The 21743-nt window shown below is 41.7% G+C and overlaps 3 protein-coding genes across 3 annotated transcripts; 2 read left to right on the top strand and 1 right to left on the bottom strand.

Annotated features, from left to right (window-relative positions):
* Window positions 1–290: 290 nt before the first annotated feature.
* LOC310964062 (uncharacterized protein) lies at window positions 291–3873 on the top strand. Its single transcript, XM_083937051.1, has 3 exons — window positions 291–474; window positions 2364–3098; window positions 3752–3873. Exons 1-3 carry the CDS (start codon window positions 459–461, stop codon window positions 3835–3837), a joined length of 837 nt encoding a protein of 278 aa, XP_083793177.1. The 5' UTR covers window positions 291–458; the 3' UTR covers window positions 3838–3873.
* Window positions 3874–10478: 6605 nt separating this feature from the next.
* man2b2 (mannosidase, alpha, class 2B, member 2) lies at window positions 10479–18264 on the bottom strand. The gene is made up of 19 exons (XM_083936666.1): window positions 18156–18264; window positions 16741–16887; window positions 16127–16232; window positions 15856–16028; window positions 15648–15763; window positions 15378–15555; window positions 15093–15291; window positions 14813–15003; window positions 14024–14195; window positions 13763–13899; window positions 13329–13606; window positions 12927–13118; window positions 12606–12849; window positions 12414–12524; window positions 12031–12223; window positions 11797–11943; window positions 11599–11711; window positions 10797–10914; window positions 10479–10704 (listed from the first exon to the last, which is right to left on the bottom strand). Exons 1-19 carry the CDS (start codon window positions 18183–18185, stop codon window positions 10601–10603), a joined length of 2949 nt encoding a protein of 982 aa, XP_083792792.1. The 5' UTR covers window positions 18186–18264; the 3' UTR covers window positions 10479–10600.
* Window positions 18265–18410: 146 nt separating this feature from the next.
* smim20 (small integral membrane protein 20) lies at window positions 18411–21004 on the top strand. Its single transcript, XM_083937427.1, has 3 exons — window positions 18411–18584; window positions 20245–20301; window positions 20782–21004. Exons 1-3 carry the CDS (start codon window positions 18476–18478, stop codon window positions 20823–20825), a joined length of 210 nt encoding a protein of 69 aa, XP_083793553.1. The 5' UTR covers window positions 18411–18475; the 3' UTR covers window positions 20826–21004.
* Window positions 21005–21743: the final 739 nt, after the last annotated feature.

Below are 21743 nucleotides of genomic sequence, written 5' to 3' on the forward strand. Positions count from 1 at the left end.
GACACAGTTTGTTAATTATTACCCATCCTTGGAGCCACGGACTGTTCACCCTCTTCTATTGTAAATCATCCCTTCTCTCCCCCCGTAGACCTCCCTCTCCTACACACACCAGTGCTCGTCCACGAGTGTGACGAGGTCGCGCCCACGCTCGTTTTAAATGCGGCTGCTCTCTGATTCGCTCGACTCACACACGTCGGCGCGCACCGAGAGGACGGAGAGGGTGATTCAGTCCGCTGCAGGCTACATAAACTGTGTCCGTCCGCACACGAGGAACACTGAGCCCACCGGGGGAAGCCGACACCGCGGTTCACAGATACATGTTTCCATATTAAGTGACAGTTACACGGGGTTCGTGAACGCGTGCGGGATAAGCAGACCTCCACCTGTCCGGGCGGTGTGTTTTTAAGTACGTCAAGGAACTGTGCGGTTCACCTGAGGCGCACGAGGACATCGTTTGCATGAAACTGTGGCCAGGTAAGACACTTTTTTATTTTTAAATTAACATTTAAAAACTGTTTCTACATGATGTGATGCTTTAAATCATGTTCAGTGCCTATTGTTAATACGCTCTGTGAAATATAGCTCAGTATGCTTTAGTATGGCAGATGTCCTACGGGACGCCTCGGTGCTCGCCGAACCCCACTCTAAAATACGCCGATTTAAAGGTATTTCGCTTATTTCTAAAACTATCCGTCGCACAGCATGTTTTTAAAGACGTTTAAGTGACCGATGGGCTCTGTTGGTTAATTCGGCATGCAAGAACTGAAGAAAAAGGTCTTTAAAACACTTCAACTGCTCTTTAACATACATTTTTAAGTTCTACCTGTATGGTGCATCCTGAAATGAAGAATTCAATTTTAATGATGATGCCAAATCATAACAAAAGGTATCTTAGGACACTTTACATATAGAGTAAGTCTATACTACACTGACTTATTTGATTCACATAGACCCAACAATTCCTCCATATTGCAAAATCTATAATTATAATAATAAAATACATATATGCAATCTTGTGCACACATTGGGAATGAAAGCCTTCCTTTTAACAGGCAGGGATGTGGAGCAGACCCACAATGGATCCTTAATAAAACTTCTAAGTTGACATTTGTCCGCACTCTTCTGTATTTGTATGCATGCAGCCTTTTTAGAATGAAGTTTGGGGCAACAATGTCATTAAATGCTGTTGGCTGCGTTTAAGTTGAATATAAGCAGAAATGTCCACTTCCAAATGCTCCTTCCTACAACAACAGGATCAAAGTTTGTGTTTGGATGTGACAGCTCTTTGCACATGAACATGCATATCAGATTGAATGGTAGTTTATTCAGCTCACATGAAGATACGTTGATGCCCAGGAAGCAAAAAAACAATGTTGTAAAAGTAGCCTTGGTTTAATTTAAACTATGTTGCCGTTTGTGTTCCCAGGTGAAAGTTGTGTACATGTTTGTAACCCACACGTGTGATTGTATGTGTGCATACCTTGGGTCTGCCGAGGGTCTGGGTCAACTTGCATCTCTTTTGTGATGTGACACACTCGCAGAGGCATGCCATTGTTTGTAGGAGAAATATTTAGGAGGGCGAATGCAAAGCTGTTTCCTGCGCAGGGGCTAGACTAACAATGGCCACCACCTTGGAACAGTCGGTGGTTCTCGCTGCAAACTCACTTCTGAGGAGCTAGGATGTTGAAAGAATGGCCGAGAAAGGAGAAAGGGGAAAAAATAAAGTTGAACACAATAGAGAACAGGCAGTTCTGTGGGTTTGTAGGATGGGAGACAATGGGAGGCCAGATGTGGACGTTGCATAAGACTTGGAGCGGGCAAGGTCAACGAATTCTTCAAGTCCTCCGGCAACTGATGCGAGTGTTCGTTACACACACACCATGTACCTGTGATTACGTGTGTGTGTCACTGCTGCCTGTTACAGTAACCTTTAATTTATTTTGGTGTGTTTCCAGTTCATCGGTGCGTTTGCACGTCTCCTAAGGCTTTGCTGCTGTGAGACAAACCTGACCTGTAAATATTTAATGGCTGGTGTCTGCAAGTGAATGAATATTCCTCACATGCGTCACCTTCGTAACTGATCCCGTCTGGTGGCCTTTTGTTTTTTTTTTCCATGCTGTGGTGAAAGTTCTGCTGACGGCATGTTTTTTTTTCCATATCAGGGAGTTGAAAGCATGAGATGGCACACGAACTGTCACAAATGAACAGTTGCTTTATATTAAAGAGAACCCTCAATGTCAAAACAACACGTTTCCAGGATGTACCCCCTCCTTCACCTTATTTAAGTCTGAACAAAGCGTTAGCATCTGTTTCACTCAATTATTCATCTTCTAACGTCACTTTCTCTATCCGCCTCATTTCAGAACAAAGCAGTGGATGCACCTACGCTCCATTTATAGAAGAAAGGTGGAAGAAAGGCAGAGGTTCTGAAGAGGACCAGCTGACCACCGGCAGATACACCTCGGCGAAAATTTCCTCCAAACCCAGCCTGAAGCGCGCCATGTCGCTCAGCACATTTCACCTCATGCAGACTCTTAAGAACTCTCCTGCTGCGCTACGTCGCCGCTTTCGCCGCGACCGCACAGAGTCTTTATCGCACGGCGACCCTCTCTTTAAGGTCCACTACCTGGGAACGGAGAAAATCTTCTCTCTGGATCGAGAGCAGGCCCAGGACGCCATTAGCCACTTGTTGGACGGTATTGCTAACGGGAAGAAGCTGAGCAAAGATCACGCCCTGGTGGTGCGCCCAAGATACGTCGAGGTCAAGGAGCTGAGTACGGGTCGGCAGCTCACTAAGACGTACCTGCAGGACATTGCGTACTGTGCCGCGGACGCCAACCGGCCCAACGTGTTCTTGTACATCTGCAAACATCAGGGGCAGCAGCTGCAGTGTCGAGTGTTCTGGTGCAGCCGGGCGGAGCGGGCGCGAGACATGACGGCTTGTCTGGCGCATTCTTTCCAGCGGGCGCTGAGCGACTTGCAGCAGGACGGCTCGGCCACGCTGCAGCCGGGAGAGGGGAAGGGGAAACGGGTAGACGAGTCGCCCAACTCTCCCGCCAACACGAAGAGCTCCACGCTGCCAGCCAGTCTGGGAAAAGGTCTGGGAAAAGGTGAGACTTTACCAAAAAATGTAGTTACTTTTTTTCAGATATCTTGTCCATTTGAAATGAAGTAAGATTAAATTTAGATTTTTAAGAAATCTTGACCACAAATCATCCAATCAGAGGCTGCAGGGATGACAGTTACTGCTACTCTGCTAAGCTAGGCTAGTTATCTTTTTTAGCCAGCCTTGTTTCTAAGTTCTAAACTCGTTTTTTTCCCATTAAACTTTGATTTTTGTTCTTTTTACGGAAAAATAAGTAAAATAACATGACATTAACAGATGTTGTGTTGTGATGCTGTGTCTTGGCTATGTAGGAGGGAATAGTTCTGAACCAAAAAGCCCTTTTTTAACAGTTAATTAAAGAAACATTTCCCTGATTCATTGCCGTCATCATACGCTCCTTTTGCTCTCCAAGTTGTCTATAAACATAAGATGTCTAAAGGCACCTCTGAAACCCGTTTTAGTGAAAGTAATGAAAACCAAGTGGTAGAAGTAAATGAATACCCTAGGACACTGTAGAGCCCAGGTTGACAAACTAGCGGGGCTGGTTGGATGTTCATCATTAACGTTTAAACACCACTTTTCATTTGCAGCTGCCGAGCTAAAGCCAATGAATAATCACTGACTCTCTGTGTCTTTTCTTTTCAGTTCGCTGGAAGAAGAGGGGCTCTGTGTCTCGCAGCCCCCTCAGAGGCATCACCAGAAGAGGATCTGCCTCAGACAACTGGAACTGAACCCCACCGCTTTGACCCTTGAAACATGGGGTACGCTTTAACCTGACGACAACCTCAAGGATGACAGCACTGATGGGAGGGAGGGAGGGAGAACAAGACAGAGGGAAGGACAAAGGGGATGAAAGTGGGTTGTGGGAAAGTCCATATTTGGATGTGTGAGGATGTTGGCATAATCAGTGAGTGTACGGACTTGATTGGGCGGACTAGACCGGCGTCTGGTGTGGCACAAAAACGCTGTTGACGGCTGCCTTTGTTCACCTGTCAACAGCTACGTGAGGACTCGTGACTGGCTGCAAGCCATTTGAGGACCAGACTGGTTCACTTCCGTGGCTCTTTTTGGTCGGCTTGTTTGTTTTTTAAGTATTCTACTTGATACTTCAGCCACCAAAGAGTTTTGGTCTGTTGCAAAGAGACAATTAAACCGACAACGATAGCAGCTGTTGGCGAGATGATCCACAGATGGAAACCCCAAAAACTGGAAACAAGACAAGAGCCTTTTTTTTGTTAAAGGCTGACTTTTATTTTATTTTTTATTTAACTGACATTTGTGACAGGTCATGATGATTTCATCTTGTTTTTTTAACTCTGTGACACTAGTATTTTTATCTACCTTTTATCTGAATAGGTTGGACAAAACCACCTTTTTTAATCTACGTTGTGAGAGTTTTGGCCGAGATTACAGAGATCAGTCGAGACGCAGAGGCGCGTCATTCAAACGTGAAGTCAAATAGATTCTTCTCTATAACGCACATTACGCCGTTCACATTATCTGAGCACTTTCTGTTAAATCTAACATCTGTAGGTTAAGTTTTATCCTCTTCTTACATATGAAGAGGTCAGTAAAGATGGCAAAAAGTAGAAGCTGCAGGCGCAACAAAAACCCTCCCCTCCCCTCACAGCAGCATCCTGCAAAAAAACAAAAACAAAAACACATCCCAACTGTCCACTGCGATGAATTATTTGCGTTCATGTGGGGAAAAGCACACTGAGCCATGACTTGCAGGTTTGTTTGTGTCCGAACACTGGGAACGCTGTGTTCCCGCGTGGAGCCTCTGTGCGGAATGCGCGGCCGTGCACCTGCATTGGGGGGTAAATTTAAGAAACGTCCAACCATGACTTTGCATATTGAGCAGACTCGTCAGTAGATGCTACAGGGTGACTTTTCAATGCTCAACCCTCAACTTGTTCACATTACCAAAGCCATCAAAGGTGCCCTAAAGTTAGTGACGGCTATAGGCGCTGATGTGTGCAGTATTGCATAACGTGCTCTCATGACGGTGTTTCATGGTTTACAAATTAGACTTGAGGGTGAGTGGTGCACCCTGAGGTGACCATTCGCCTGTCATGTTGTTGTTTTATGACCAAAACTAAGCTTTTTTTTTTAGAAAAAAAACCAGCAAAGGTGTTTTTTCATTGATGTGCCACGAGGTTTTTATCAGTTCATTTTAACATTTTGTACTTGTGATGTATCTTTCCAGTTACAAACGGCGCCGAGCCCCGATCTCAGAAAAGGGTTTAAAGTGCCTGCTTTAACGTCTGTTTTTATTTGTCATTGTACATATTTAATTATGTATTTTATGAAATATTAAAACTTTTTATACAACATTTGTTTTGCTGTACGTGTTTGTTTTTCACTCTGCTGTAACTTTCAATAAGACAAATATTTAACCAGGTTCTAACTTCTGCAGCCTTGACCCTGATGAATGATTCTGTTTCGCTCAACTTTTAAAATGTTATATTTGGCCCAAGGCCGGTGTGTGTGTGTGTGTGTGTGTGTGTGTGTGTGTGTGTGTGTGTGTGTGTGTGTGTGTGTGTGTGTGTGTGTGTGTGTGTGTGTGTGTGTGTGTGTGTGTGTGTGTGTGTGTGTGTGTGTGTGTGTGTGTGTGTGTGTGTGTGTGTGTGTGTGTGTGTGTGTGTGTGTGTGTGTGTGTGTGTGTGTGTGTGTGTGTGTGTGTGTGTGTGTGTGTGTGTGTGTGTGTGTGTGTGTGTGTGTGTGTGTGTGTGTGTGTGTGTGTGTGTGTGTGTGTGTGTGTGTGTGTGTGTGTGTGTGTGTGTGTGTGTGTGTGTGAATTAGGGGAGCAAGGCGACAGGGCAAGACATTCAGAGAGGTCCTGGGATGTTTAATCTCAGTCATGTGATTCATTTCCCAGGGTTATTTCTCCAGTGTTCTCACATTTTCAAAAACCTCTCACACACATAACTACTGTCCAACTGTCGCACGGATACAAACTGGGCTGTGCGGCCTTGAAGGAAAAGGGTTCGAACAGTGTGTTCTGTACGCAATTATAAATACATCTTCAGACAAAACACATCTAATGATTTTAAATACACTCCTGATGAGATTTTTCATTATTCTGTGTGCATGGATGATATCTGGATGTGGATCGTGTATAATTCTAGTCACTCCTCTCCAGAAGAGTCCTGCACCGTGGGACTGCGGGCCGACCCGGAGCTCTCCCTGTGCCGCTGTAACTCGAGCAGCGACTGGACGTGAAGACGCCTCAGAGGCTTCACCTCCTCGACCACTGAAAGGAGAAAAACTATCGTCACCAAATTCTAAAATTCAGGTGTGGATTGAGTAGAAAGGCTGAACGTCTGATCCCTTTTTGTAATGCAGCTAAACAGCACCACCTGCTGGCTTTAATAGTAAAAGTATTCAAATCAAATGATCTACTTTCTCTGTGACTTTCTAAGAGTTCCTACCTTTGTCGTAGTGCATCTCGTCCCGGTTTCCGTAAACCACGTACGTCTCCAGGAAGTTGAGCAGGGCGCCTGTGACGAGGAAGCGGTCGGGGAGGGGAAGGCTTTTGATGTAACGCATGTCCAAGGCGAAGGGGTTGGAGGGAGAGGGAAGGGTGCACAGACACACCAGCTCACTGATGACATCCCAAACGCGAATACCTGAAGGAAAAAAAAAACACATAACGACAGAAAACACATTTTTTAAACTGCATTAAACATTGGTACGGTCCGGCGGTTTATTTTAATATTTATTCCAAAGCACCTAGAGCTTTTTTCCACAAACCTAATCCCCACCAAACAGTAGTTTCTAAGAAGGTTAAACTAAAGCAAACACATCTGCGTCTCATTTAGCTCATGGAAAATGTTGTAATTATTGAATCTGTGGAGCGAAACAATAGCTCTCTCATGTTTGGATTCCTCACATTGTTTCCATACCTCGTGTCTGCCAGTCGGCGACGGACTTGAGTTTCATGGGCGTATCCTTGACCATGGAATCGGTGCCACCGATGTTGACCAGGCGCTCGTGATTGGAGCGTATCCAGGCGTAGGGGCGTCCGTACTTGACGTAGCCGGCCAGTAAAAACAGAGTGCAATTCACCTCCTGTTGAGGGACAAAGTCCAAGCCGTGAGACTTGAGTAAGCGAGTTAGAGGTTGAGGAAAGTGAGACTGAAGGATGAAGCACTCACAGGAACTGCTATCTCTCTCTCACTGGGAGAGGCCGGGAGGAGATGCTCCTCACTGCTCTGGTCCCTGAGGACAGACAGAGGTCAAAACACGTCTTCTCACAGTCAAAGGTCCCGTATTATAATACGTTTTAGGTCCGTACTTGTATTTTCGCTTTCTACCAGAACATGTTTACATACATTAAAGTTCAAAAACACATTATTTTTCTCATCCTGTCTGTCTGAATATTCACGTCTTCACCCTCTGTCTGAAACGCTCCGTTTAAGCGCCTGTCTCTTTAAGACCCCCTCCTGAAAATGCCCAGTCTGCTCTGATTGGTCAGCGTTTCTGGGTCTTCTGCATCTGCGTTCTCTGTGTCTCTGCACCGTCATTGCAGCCGGTGAATGACTGTAACATCAATGTAGCAGCACTTTCTACCTGTATATAGTGAAGTTGTGACATCACAACTGTACAGAAGTCCTGACGGCTCGTTTAAAAGCGAAGTTTCTGAAAATGGGCTATTTGTGTTTCTCGTTGGATTAGTATTTATGCAGCACCTCAACCTGCTTTATAATCAGAAAAGACATGGGCATACAATATGGGACTATTAGGAAGCTATTATCACCAAGTTTTGGACATTTTTTTGCAGATTAACCGACTGATTTTCAGCACTTTAGTTACATATTCATTCAAAGCGGAACCCTTCTGCAAGATGGCCGCGGATTTGTTTTATACAAACCTAACACGTTTCTTCATAAAAAAAACAGTTGCCCAATTTTAGATTTGAAGACATCACAAATATAACACAATCATCATGAGCTTCCCCTGAAACTAAATTTCTATTTCAGACGTCAGCATCAATCACCTGACAGTCTGTGGCTGCGTCTTGTGTTGCTTGTGCGACGGAGGATCTCGTGGGCCCAGAGGCTCCCCGGGCAGGGGAGAGCTGCTCCGGCTGTCCAGGCTGGGGGAGCTGCTGCTGGGGGAGACATTGCTGCTGTTACAGCTGCTGGTGAAGGAGCAGGAGGAGGCTCTGGACACCGCAAAACCTGGGGAACGCCAACCCTGCGGGACATGGCAGGTAGATGAGAACAGAGACATTAATGCAGTCACTGATGATTAAGATATTATGATAAATACATGAGGAAATCTGCAGTCTAAGTGAGATGAATTTTGTTTTTCTACACAAACTAACCAGATCCTCATTAACGACTGTCAGCAGCAGCTCCTCTTTCCCTCTCAGCCATGGCTGGAAGTATTTAAAGCCCTGCAACACAAACAAGATTATTTGCCGGAAATAGTTTGTTAACTGTGTGCTTAATCATCTGCATGTGCATTCACTCACCTGTAACGATCCCAGTAAGGCCAGATCACTCAGAAAGTGCTGCAGCTTCCTCCTCTGCTCCCTCTCTCTTTTCTGTTCATTCAGATACAGATTTATGTGAATATTACTCAGTTGTGACCTTAATTCCTCTCATCATCACCACATCCAAGCCTAGTATCCTAGCAACGCACGCAACGCCTCCTCCTCACAGCATCCAGCATCTCCATCGACAATAAACACACACAAATATTAAACGATGCACAATAGAGACAATGCAGTTGGCTGTAAAACACACAATGCATGCATCAAAACACACCATGCTTCATATACATAACCCTTCTATCCCGCTCCTGACTAAGCATCCTGCAGCTGATCATGGAGGAAACACAACTCACACTGCCGCTGCTCATCTTGTATCAAATGGCACACAACGTCGTCTCCTTCACAGGTGAACATGGCGCGCTATATACTAGCACTAAAAGCTTACATTGTGCTTTTTAATACCACTCATTTTCTAGGTTAATAGCTGCCACGGTGATGCACACACACAGACAGGGTTTGTTCTGCTCGGGTGTTGCCTTTTCGATGCTCACGTCGCAGCGGGAAGCTGGTTTGTTGTCGGGGGACAGGGGCGCCCCTAGCGGCCATGTTGGATCACTGCAGCAACAGTGGTAGCGTTTCACTTTGTTATATTATGGAGGACTAAACATGACTTAATAACTAAATGCATAAATAAATGTATGAAAAAAATACAGGAATAAAAAAATACAGGCATAATTAAATGTATACAAAAATAAACAAAATAATACATAGATGCAAAAATTAGTGAGTAAATAAAACATGCATAAACAAATGTATAAATGAACGAATAAAATCATACATAAATGCAAAAATAAATGTATGAACAATTAAATTAAATAATACATAAATGAATAATTAAATAAATGCATTAATAAATGAATAAATAAATACATGCAAAAATAAATGTATAGATAAATAAATAAAATACATAAATGCAAAAATGTATGAATAAAAAAATTAATGAATGAACGAATAAAATCATACATGTATGCAAAAATAAATGTTTGAGAAATTAAATAATACATGGACGAATAAATAAATAAATGCATTAATAAATGAACAAATAAATACATAAATAAATAAATACATGCAAAAATAAATGTATAGATAAATAAATAAAATACATAAATGCAAAAATTAATGAATAAATAAATGTATAACAAATAAATAAAAAAATAAAAGAATAAATGCTTTACATTTTTTGCTTTCTGTGTCCATATATTGATGTAGTGGCGGCCCATTTATTTAGTTTACTTATTCATTTATTTCAGCATTTATTTCTTCATTTATTTATGCATTTACTTATTTATTTTTTGAGTCATGTTTAGTCCACAATATTGTTGACTTTTTAAATACAATTTGCACATGTACTTTCTCTGGAGCACTGATCTGCTTTTTTATTTTTAATGCTGTTTCATTTAGTTAATTTATCATGTTGTGTGTCATGTTTAAGGTGTGTTTATGCTGCTGTTTTGGCCAGGACTCCCTTGAAAAAAGAGATTTAAAATCTTAATGGGAATATTCCTGGTTATATAAAGGGTAATGAAAATGAAAAATATTTTTTAAACTTTGGACAAAGCCAGGTTACCCTCCCCTGCTTCTGATTTTTTATGCTAAGCTAAGCAAAGCAATGCAATTAGTGGAGGTGAGACTTCCTGTACAGCTGAGTTTTGTCCATAGAGATTATTTTCTTTAGTGGAAAATGTTACCATGAGAGACCGTCTATTCTGCTCTGAGTTAAATCGGACATCTGACACAAACATTTAAACAAACGTGCCAAAAATAAATCCATTTATTCAGTATGAGTCAACATGTAATCAACACAGCAGTGCTTCTCAACATATTAATATAATGTGCAAAAAGAGCATTTATTAACAGTGTAGCAAAGGATCAGAGCCTTAAAAGCATTGTCGTATCATGTCTAAAGATCAGGTATCTTCACAGAAGACAGCCTAAAAGTTCCTGGAGACGAAGTGAACGAAGAAGGTCCTGATCTCTTTGGGTGAGATGGTCACATTGAAAGCTTCGTCTCCGCCACTCCAACACCTTTTGTTGTCTGAGGTAAAGGAAACACAAAGTATGTAAAAGGGATGGGGAAACAAGTTTTTACTGACATGTACGTATGAATGTGTACAAAACAGTTCTCACTTGTTTCTGAGTTATCTGCAGTCTTCCACTTCCACCTTTGCAGACTGGTGATATCCCAGGTTCCTGTGAGAGAACGCTCCTCCAGCTCATTAACTTCCCCTATGCCCTTCAGAACATCCTGTTCACGCAGGAAATGACCATCGAAAAAGAAAAAGATCAGGTAAATTCTATCTTAAATTTATGAATATCTTCCCTTTGCAATACACTGTGACATTAAAGTGTTATTCTATGGTCTTTTTTGCCACTTACATACATCAAATAAGCCATCATGTGAATAAACTATTAACAGAGAAATCCTGGAGAGACGCTTACAGCCGGACGGGGCTAACACTGGTTAGCTTGAGGCAGTATGGTAAAGGCATTAAAAGGTCTTTTTTAACCACTAATTCTACTCAAAATAACACCAAACCTCTGCAGTAGCATGATAAGAGTCCTTACACAGAAAACAAAGCACCAACAACGTAGTTAGTGAACCCAGAGTTTATTAAAAGAGTGTTTTAAAGATTTACCAACTGGCCCCTGTACCAGCTCCTCTCATAGTAAAGTCCATTCAAGTGGATTACCAAAGTCAATCCAAAAGGAAGGAGCCCATTGGTGCTTTGTTTTATGTGTAGGGACTCTTCTCATGCTACTGCAGAGGTTTGATGTTATTTTGAACAGTATTAGTGGTTAAAAAAGACGTTTTAATGCCTTCACCGTACTGCCCCGAGCCAATCATTCAAAGTTTAACCAATCAAAGACCATGGGATTTTGCGCCAAAGTTACAATTTAAGGATGTAGAAATTAAGTATATTTGTTGCACCTTCAGGTTTATGGTGACTGGCTTTGAAAGCTCAGGGTCTTCTCCCTCCTCGAAGAGATGCATGATCCTCAACAGGACCCGATCGTAGTCTGGCTCTGAGTGCAAGTCTTTACCTAGATAAATATCAAACAAAAAATTACCTTTCAGAATTTTATCCCCAGGAAAAACATAGGTCTATAGGTTTCCCTGAGACTGTACCTGAGTTTATGTTGCTGAGGTGGACATTGTGATCAGAGCTGTAGTTCCACCCAGGGATACTGAGGCTGAGCAGGTGGAGGTTGGGCGGCAGGACCACCGAACGCACCGGAGAACTTCCTCGGCGTTCCTTCTCCTTCCAGGGCTTCTCTAAGTGTACAGGAGAAGAAACTGTAAGTGCTAGAAAAAACAAATCGTTTCTTAATGTCATGCAGTCCTGAAAAGGCAAGCCCTCACGAGGTTGGTCTATGGGCATGATGACGGGTCTGTGCTGCAGCTCTATTGCCTCCCTGTGGTAGAGCCTGGAGGTGGCATTGATGGAGCCCAGCATCATCCACAGGGTGGGCCGCACGACTGAGCTGTCGTTGAGCGTCAGGTTGTAGCCGAGGTTCCAGGGTAAGTTGTTCCAAAGACGGCGGTGGAGCATGACCTGGGGGGGCACACAGGATGTTAACTTGTGTTTCGGACTTTACAGTACATCCACAAAATGTCTTACATGTATTTGTATTTGCAATTATTATTATTTTTGTTTATATTTTATACACGCCGTGGTACAGACAGGGCGCTTACAACAGCATACGGATACTCATCACAGCATGTTTTTTTGTGGTTTTTTTCACCTCTAGGTCTCCGTCGGCTTGGCTGGACACACCGTGAGCTCTGTCACTGACGAGCACCATTCTGCTCAGGTCATCTTCAATGTAGGCTGCCCGAACCATGGGGAAGAAGTTCTGCAAAATGCATATTATATATAGATTATTCTACATATTCCAGTATTCTAATAACATTATTTTATAAATCCAGGGACGTACTCTTGCTAAAGTGTTATTAGTAAACTTCCTGTAGGTCCTCCGCATCATCTGATAGCCGTTGTCATCTGTGTACAGGGTCCTGTTGTTCTTCAAGGAGGAGCTGGTTCTGAGGACGACCTCTGTGTTGAGGGGGAGGGGGCCCAGCGAGTAGGTCTGCTCCAGCCTTTGACACTGCGGTCTGCTCCCAAAGCATTCAGGGACTCGGGTGGTGATGGAGTAAGCGTAATCTTTATCACTTTCCTCTCTAGAAGATGAAATAAGATTGAATGACACAAGTAGAGTTCATTTTACTGCACTAAACTGGTTAACAGGTTAACCCACCTGTAGAAGTACTGCCTGATCTCAGTCACAATCTTCCCGGGGATGATCTCCATTTCTACGGCCTTGTAGGCCCGCACGGCAGAGCCATTAGCGCTGAAGATGTAGTTATCGGAGATGGGCCCGGCTTTTGCATCTCCATTTGCGTGGTATTCCCAGAAATCCTGAGTTATCGTCACTGTCCTTTTTTCTTGACTGCCAAGGTCAAAGGTCAGAGTTACATTAGCGCAAGGTAAAAGCACTTTTACGGGCCAGAAAAGCAGCACAGGGTGAATACAGGCATATTCAGACAGACAGGATGAGGAAAAATGTAAACATGCTCTAGCAGAAACACAAAATACAAGTATGAGCAGAATATGGGACCTTATATTTGTATGCTGTGTAACATAATCTGTAAATTCTTACAGATGAGTGATGCTGTGCAGTAGATTTGTGTCCTGGTCGAACATCAGCTTGTAACATTCATTCAGAACAGGAAGGAGCCTTCTCCCTGTTTTCACCGTGTCCCGGATGTAACGTCTCTCAAACAAAACCCCTTTAGCTTTGTACGTCCAGCCGCACTTGGACCTCCCGGAGCAATGCTTCTCGGAGAACTTAATCAGGTATTTCCTGTGCTGAAGGCCTCCAAGCTGCACCATGATGAAAAGGTCGTATGTCATGTTGCTCTGTGCTGACCTCTGGATCTGTAACAGACAGAAGATATCGTTACAGTATACTGAATACCCCTTCTCGTTATCCTGTCACAGCCACATGTAACCACAGTTCAGCAAAAGATACATTGTTCTTCTTTAAAGACAACATTAAATCATTTGTCACCGGGAAGAAACAACAACAACCACCTGTGCAGGCACATGTTGTCCATCGTCATCGAAGACGGCTGCGGTGGGGAAGGTCACCGTGATGTTGATGATGGTGGTGGTGTTCCACGCTAACGGGTTGTAAACAATCACATGTTGCTCCAAAGCGTGATGACCACCTGGCATGAGAAGATTGAGGGCTCGTTTATTTAAAGTTGACTAATCTTCGAGCCAGTGTTAGCATTTAGCTCAAAGCTCAAATGATAGCATGCTAACGTAGGCTGCAGTTCCTCTTGCAAACACCTTTTCTGTGGTATCGGCTGCCGAGGAGGCTGGGTATGTCCAGGTTGTGGGGCAGCAGGAAGAGCGCAGCCAGAAGCTCGTCCACTCCCATCATGGCCTGCGTGAGATGCTGCAGGTACATGTCCTCCACCTTGGGAGACTCAGTGCCAGTGATGCCATCATGGTGCTGGACCTGAAAACACACATTATGATTTGTTTTCATCAGGCACAAATTTCAAAGTTTTATATATATCCATATATATATATATATATATCGATACAGCCGAATATTGCAATATCACTGCTACACAGCAGTATTGTAATGCATCTTTAGAAATATGATTTTTCCACTCCAACGTAACAACATGTTTTTTTACTTTGACTGGTTTCCTAAAATTAGATTTCAAAAAACGCAACATGTCGCCTTATATCCTTTATATATATATATATATGTGTGTGTGTGTGTGTGTGTGTGTCTGTGTGTGTCTGTGTGTGGTTTGCTGCAGATATTAAATTGGCTTATTTCTGAGTTTACAAATTCCATTTGACTTATTTTCTGTTAAAGGACTCAAATATATATATATGTATTTTTTTTCTTTAGGATTATTTTTTGACAGTTTTCAAGCCTTTATTATAGGACAGACAGGAAATGGGGTGCGAGAGAGGCGGGGAGACATGCAGCAAAGGAACGCAGGTCAGAGTTGAACCAACGGCAGCTGCCTCGAGGACATTCAGCCTCTTTACATGGGGCGACTGCTCTAACCAGTGTTCCACCGGCCACCCCATACTCAAATATCTTTGACAAGTTACCTCTGAAACAGCCCACCGGAGCGCCTTCAGTTTGTCCAGGGCCCAGTCTTTAGCCACAGGCCCATCAGGGAAGCTCATTCGGTACCGTGTGAAAAGAGTCTCCGCTGCGTGCAGCTGGGAGCTCGCCTGTCGTGCCACTCCTTTCAGAACATTCCTGGAAGCGTAAAACCCTGTCCACGCCTGGTGCGGTTCTAGGAAATAAATCAGAAAATCGCCTTGTTGTTAAATGTTCTTCGCGTGAAGCAGGTGACGCTTTGTGTTTAAGAATACAGATTCTCACCGGTGGAATATGGCAGGAAATCTTCACTCCCACGGAGCTCCCACACACGATTCGATTGGTGGATGGCTTGGAAGTATTCACTCAGAGTGGCGTACTGGACTGTCACGCCAAACTCTTTGCTGTTCTGATTGATGTACTTCATTAGAGGATCCATGTTGGTGAACTGGACAGATGAGTTGTAGAACTGTTTGTCGCAGCCCTGAAACACAAGTGTAGCGCAGGATACTTTTGTTACGTGTTTCACCTCGACATTGAATCAAAAGGATCACAAGTCTGTTTACTCACCCATGGCCAGAGCACATGGTTCGTCGCAAACCACGCGGCCCTCTGCTTGATGTTCTCCACCATAGTCTTGGCGTAGGCGTGTACTGTCTCCTTGGTGACGGGCAGACTCATGTTGGGGTAAACACCGTTTTTAGGGGGATCGGGGAACAAGGCGACGCCATTCCAATAGAAACCAGAGCTGAGACACAAGAATATGTTCCATGAAAAATCCCGGTGCGTGTATTCTAACTTTATAAATATGGATATGGGATTATGGTGAAATTAAACAACCTGTTGGAGAATGGCAGGTGGGATGGGGTGCAATAGCTAAACTGGTCCATCGTGTGTGTGAAGATCTGCTGCTTCTCTTTTAGAGAGGGAGAACCTCTCCACACAAACTGTAGTTTCTGCACCAAGGAAATAAAACATGCCGTGACTTATTTAGTACCATTTCATGGTTAGAGTTATTGAGTGTTTGACCTGTAGCATCAACTGGTACCTTGTTTTTCTGCATGGTGTCTTTCAGGTCGTAATCAATGCGAGAGATGAGGTGCGCGTTGAACCCAGCCAGGGCGAAGAGGACCGGCGTGGTCGCAGAGGCTCCGAATGGATCCACGTGCCAGGAGAACTGAGGACGCACCCCGAACGTCTCGTAGAGGAAACCGTGTCCCTCTGAGACAGCGTAAAGTACAGTGAGTAAAACAAAGTCTACTTCCATACCTCTCACCCTCAAACTGACGTTCAAAGGGGCGGGAAATGCGTCGCGCTACCTGTCATTTGTAGTATCTCGTCGTCTAGATCGGTTACAGCCTCGTCGTGCATCACTTGGCCCCCGATGATGAACTCAAGTCGACCCTGTTTTACGAGCTGTCGTACCTAAAAAGCCAACCAAGCCACAACATGTTAGAGGTCCAATATTGTAAAAGGTGAGATGTCATTTTTCATTAATTATATAGCAGGTCCAAATGCTATTATAGATAGTGTGAAAGTATCAGAACGGTCAATTCAAAGAGAAATAGACTGAGCATTATAATAATAATAATAATAATAATAATAATAATAATGATAGCTTGGATTTTATAGCATCTTAAGGGTTAGGGTTAAAAAACAAAACAAAAAAAGAGACGAAACTAAAACGGAGCGCCTCAGAATGAATACAGGTATATTCAGACAGGCAGCATGGGAAAAATAATGTGTTTTTTGAAACCCAAAATACAAGTATGAACCTGTAAATGAGTACAATGTGGGAACTTTAAATAGTGACTTTGTATTTAAAGGGTCACTCCAACTATTGAAAGACTTAGCCTGTAAAAACAGGCACTTAATGTGCGATAGGAGTATCCCTCAAAGGTAGGTGATTTATGGAGACATAATGTTTCCTCACTTGTTTCTTATGGGAGTCCGTGGCCACAGTATCCCACCACAGTCGAAAGAACTCCTGCTCCACAGCGATAAACCTGCGGTCTTCAGCCTTCGACAGCTCCTCAGTCACACTGCTGTACACATTGGCTGCATAGGCGTGCATGCTCTCCTATGGAAAATACACACTCGTGTAATGTAAAAAGGAAAAATACATACATGTATCCACAATAACAACAGTGGTAACAGTGGTTTGGGGACAGGGAATATGACAGACAAAAGGTTTTATGATGTGGTTTGATTTGTTTTAATTTCTTTCAAACATAAAAAAAAAAGCCATACAGAAAATAATAATATTACACAACTAAAAAGCATAGAGATACATGAATAACAAATAGTTAAATTTTTTTTTTTTTTTTTTTACATGTCTGGAAAGGAGTCAGAAGAGTTTTACACTTCATAATTCATTGTTAGTTATTTAACAGCATCATCGGTCACGTTAATTTTTATTTATTATTATTATTATTATATATTTGTATAACTCACCCAATTTTTTTAACATATCTTACAAAATACAATTTATTTATCATAAAGTCATTTTAAAAATATTGTAATTTCTTGCGTATTTATTTTATTTAATCAAAAACAATAAAAGTATTTATATATTTTACTATCCAAAATATACAATTATTCAGAAGTAAAAATAAATGACAAAAAACTAATAATAAATAAATAAAATAGAGTGGAGGGAAAAATTGAAATTAAGAAGGAATAACAAATATAAATAAACAAACATACAATGATAATCAAACCCCTTTATCCCTGTATAATCATTTTCTTATATTTCTTTTGGAACTATTTCAAATTTGGACATTGCTGGAGTTCCTCGTTTATGGAAGCTTTTATTGGACAAAATGATCTGTAAAAGCACTGCAATGTTGTATATCCACAGAGTACAATTCACACGTATTTGACTATTTGACTACACAAATGTGTATTTGTTCATTTGCAAATATATATATGACTTAATATGATAATTATTTCCAATAAGCGCTTCCATACTATGCAAATATGTAGAAATCTAGCTGCAAGTGTATTTTAATTTCACATAAAATAATAGATGTTATCAAAGCTGTCACAAAAAAAACATGTCAACTAATATTAAGTTATATATATTTGAAAATGAACAAATACATGGATAGTCAAAAACGTGTGTGGAATTTACAACATTGCAGTGCTTTTACAGATCATTTTGTCCAATAAAAGCTTCCATAAATGAGGAAATATAAAAGAAATATAAAAAATATTCTCACAGGGTACAGGGATGAAGGGGTTTGATTATCATTGTTTGTTTATTTATTAAAGCTGTTAATCTGACACCACATACTCTATGCTTGTCAGATTGAACCCCCTGTAAAGAATATGGTGACATAAACTTACCTGAATAGTGTACACCCAACCAACATCCATGTGACTGTGGGGAATAACAAATGTTTGAATCGGCTCGTTTTCTCCTGTTGAGAAACAGAAATACAGAAAAAACACAACAACAGCTAAAAACCCCATGTTTTCAGCCTGTGAAGGAAGAGAACCCCACTTCCGTGTTATTGCTGTGCTGCCTACGGAAGCCCAGGAGAACCATCAAACTTACGAACCGCTTTTTATTAACGCGACCTTTACACCGGAAACAATACTTGTAAACACTTCGCGTAACACTTGGAGGTGAGACTATCACCCGGTGCAACATTAACAACATTAAAATGTCGAGAAATACGAAAATAACATTGATATTTGGAGGTTTTATCACAGCTGTGGCCGCCGCGCTTTATCCCATATTTGTCTACCCGCTGGCACACAAAGACGAGTACAGTAAGTTCAGTTAACGTTACACAATTACACACTTTAAATGTCATTTCACCTCATATGGTGCTTTGTATGAAGAGTTTACTATTGTGCTCATGCTGTCCAGTTACAGCTAAGATACATGTTTACTAAATAATGTAGTAGCTTTCAATGTTTTTTTACAAACAATTTCACACACATACACACACACACACACACACACACATATATATATATATATATATATATATATATATATATATATATATATATAAAACACTGCCCTACACAGCCAAAGTTCAGTAACTCCAAAAACACTACTAACATGATTTGTGGCCTGAAATTATTGATATTAGAAATGATTTGCTGAAAAAAAAACATCCAATAGCAAATTAGTAGGGCGGTAGTAGCTCAGTCCATAGGTGACTGGGTTGCTGGTTCGAGTCCCTGTGTGGACCATGAATGGAGCGTGGCACCGAACCCCCAACTGCTTGGGGCGCTGGTCACTGGCAGCCCCCTCGCTCTAACATCTCTCCATAGGTTGCATGTATATAGGTCCTGTCTGTGTGTGTATTTCGGGCCTGTGTGTGTGTGTAAAATGAAAAATAATAGAGTGAAAATTGAATTTCCCCATTCTTCTTCTTCTTAAACCATAATCAATCATAGATGTGCCAACTATTCATTTGTTGGCACAGTAAACAAACTTTAGAGTCAATAAACAATTATGGTTCAGGTTTGGTTAGCTAACCTGTCCTATGACACGTTTTCAGTCTGTTCTCATTTATTCTACTGAGCTTTTGCTGACAGATTTAGGATCCAATGGTGCCACAAGATTTAGTCCCAAGCTAATACTTTTCATTGGTTCAAACTTTATAAAAAAAAAAACCCACACACAGACGTAGAGAGTGACCGATAAGGAAAAATGTCAAAATATGGAGCTACGTGGTTTCTGCCAGACGGTGAGGATGAGTAACTGAGGTTGTATGTTCCTAAAACACACAAGGAAAGCTCCACAGAATGGGGAAGGGGGGGAAACTAAAAATGTACATATACTGATTAGCTAAGTATGGCTAAAATGAAAAGTGTTGTCCACCTACACTTGCAAAGCGAACAATAAGAGGTTCTAACTGGACACCCAGAGGTTTCTTTTCCCCTTTCCAAAAACAGAAACTATGTTGTCAAACCACCTAAGAAGAAGATAAAGTGATGCCAGGAAAATTAATTCATCTGAATAGTTGTGGTTTCACTGTATCTTTGTACAGCCACTCCACTTATTGGACTGTCTGGCCAACACAGATAGAAAGCTATAGTCAGGAGGACACACAGTAGATTGCGGATAAACTGCTTTCATTGTAAGGACTCTACATAAGTGTACTTTTTACTTATCCAGGCACAAAAGGCAAAATAAAAATATCACATCATAATAATAATATCCTCAAATATCCATCCGTGATCGGCCGTTAAAGCTATCTTTCTAATTTCTATAAACCTCTGTGAGGTCATAGTCGGGGTAGTCAAGGAAAGGTTTCATAATTGTGAAAACACACATTATTTTTCTAGTTTATAACTTTCAATAACTAGTGTCGAGCCCTGAGTGTTGCAGACAAAAGACCCTAAAGCTGCACTGTGAAAATCTCGTTCACAACATTGATCTTCTCACAATACTTTACTGTTCTTTCTCTGCTAGGAGTCGTACAAAAGATGAACCGGGCAGGTGTCAACCAGGCGGATATTCAACCCGTGGGTAAGAGCTTAAAGTTGATGTGTGTGCCGTGTTTCAGACGACACCACAGGTGCATTGTATACCCGACGACGGTTGTGTCGACTGAAACGTCATAAATGAATAAACCCGTAATAAGCAAGACAATGTGCTGATTTTCATCTTAATTCTATTTTTGCATTCAGTCGGAAAGTATTGGACTTTCTTTAATGGGATATTAATGTTATTTTCAAAGACTTCTCGTGCTTCTCGACCTGTTTGTTTTACTCAGGGAGCACAGATGTATGGGGTTTACAATACGGGGACAATTATGATGGTCAGCTAGTACTTTGAGTTTGGTGAATAGATATTTGGTGAATGGAAATTTGACTTAATTGCACATACTGTTGAAACAAGTGTAATAGGAGGAGTTACGACGCTATTATGTTTAATTCAGTGGCTTAAAAGTGGTGTAAATGTCGCAGTTACACGCTGACACACTTTATTTTGTCGTTTTATCTAAAGGTGTGAAGATATGGTCTGATCCGTTCAAGCCTGCAGACAAATGACCACCAGCTGACAGCTAACGGGTCCGATGCGGAAGAAGACTTTGAGTAGAGAACGCCTGTTGGATGAGTGCCTGGTGTGCGTGTGAGTGAATGTTTTTAAGAACGTGTTTTCTTTGGGGTGTTTTTTGGTTGTTAAGTAATTCCTTAAATCCTGTGAATAAAGTTTAAAGTGACTATAACACATTTTTTTATTCTCTAAATAACTTCTTAATATACTTTTTGCTTGAATGGGTCAGAAAAACAAAGTGTGATGAACATGAGAAGTACCACAGTTCACTTCCAAATGTCCAAAGATTTAAGACGAAGTGCTGCTTTTTCTCTTTTGTCCACAAGGGGGGGCTCCGTGTCAGTCTATTACCACAAAAGGCACTGGACCGACTGATGTTTTGTTTGTGCATCTTAGATATTTTGGAAAAACTTTTCTACTTCCAAAAGCCTTTCTCTGGTATGCGGCCTGTAGGAAATTAAAATAAAATAAAGTGGTTTGTTTACCCATCCTATTGACAAGAATCTCTTTTGACATTTTATTTTGATTTGGTCGATACAAGAGTCACAAAATCGCTTCAGCAGATGAGGGACAATGTCCAATATCGTCTTTCCGAAATGGAAATAGAAGAGACGGGAGTTATTCCAGGACACATCACTCTCTATTATCATTTCTCCGTCGCAGACATGGGGTTTAACTGTTGCTCCGCTGTTTAACTGGAATGTGACTTGAGCTGTGTTTTGCCCATAGGCTGAAAAGACAGGGCAGAGCTCCGTGGTCCTCTTGTTCAAAATCCTCCTCTATGTGATCCAGACTCCCTTTACGAGTCCACGGGTGCTGTAAAAGCAGAGAATTCCAAAACTACAATTTTTTTCCCCTGTACTTTTGTGGTTTCCTGACATTGACCAGCATCCCATTTCAAAGTTTTGGTC

This window comes from Echiichthys vipera, assembly GCF_963691815.1.
Source record: "Echiichthys vipera genome assembly, chromosome: 22".
Classification (NCBI taxonomy): domain Eukaryota; kingdom Metazoa; phylum Chordata; class Actinopteri; order Perciformes; family Trachinidae; genus Echiichthys; species Echiichthys vipera.

Coding starts and splice junctions, on each gene's coding strand:
- smim20 (XM_083937427.1), top strand. CDS start 18,476: ATGTCGAGAAATACGAAAATAACATTGATATTTGGAGGTTTTATCACA. Junction 18,585..20,244: donor GGCACACAAAGACGAGTACA/GTAAGTTCAGTT, acceptor TTTCTCTGCTAG/GAGTCGTACAAAAGATGAAC. Junction 20,302..20,781: donor GGCGGATATTCAACCCGTGG/GTAAGAGCTTAA, acceptor TTTTATCTAAAG/GTGTGAAGATATGGTCTGAT.
- LOC310964062 (XM_083937051.1), top strand. Junction 3,099..3,751: donor GCCAGCCAGTCTGGGAAAAG/GTCTGGGAAAAG, acceptor TTTTCTTTTCAG/TTCGCTGGAAGAAGAGGGGC.
- man2b2 (XM_083936666.1), bottom strand. CDS start 18,185: ATGGATGTTGGTTGGGTGTACACTATTCAG. Junction 16,233..16,740: donor CGGACTCCCATAAGAAACAA/GTGAGGAAACAT, acceptor TTGGCTTTTTAG/GTACGACAGCTCGTAAAACA. Junction 10,915..11,598: donor CAGTCACCATAAACCTGAAG/GTGCAACAAATA, acceptor CTGCGTGAACAG/GATGTTCTGAAGGGCATAGG.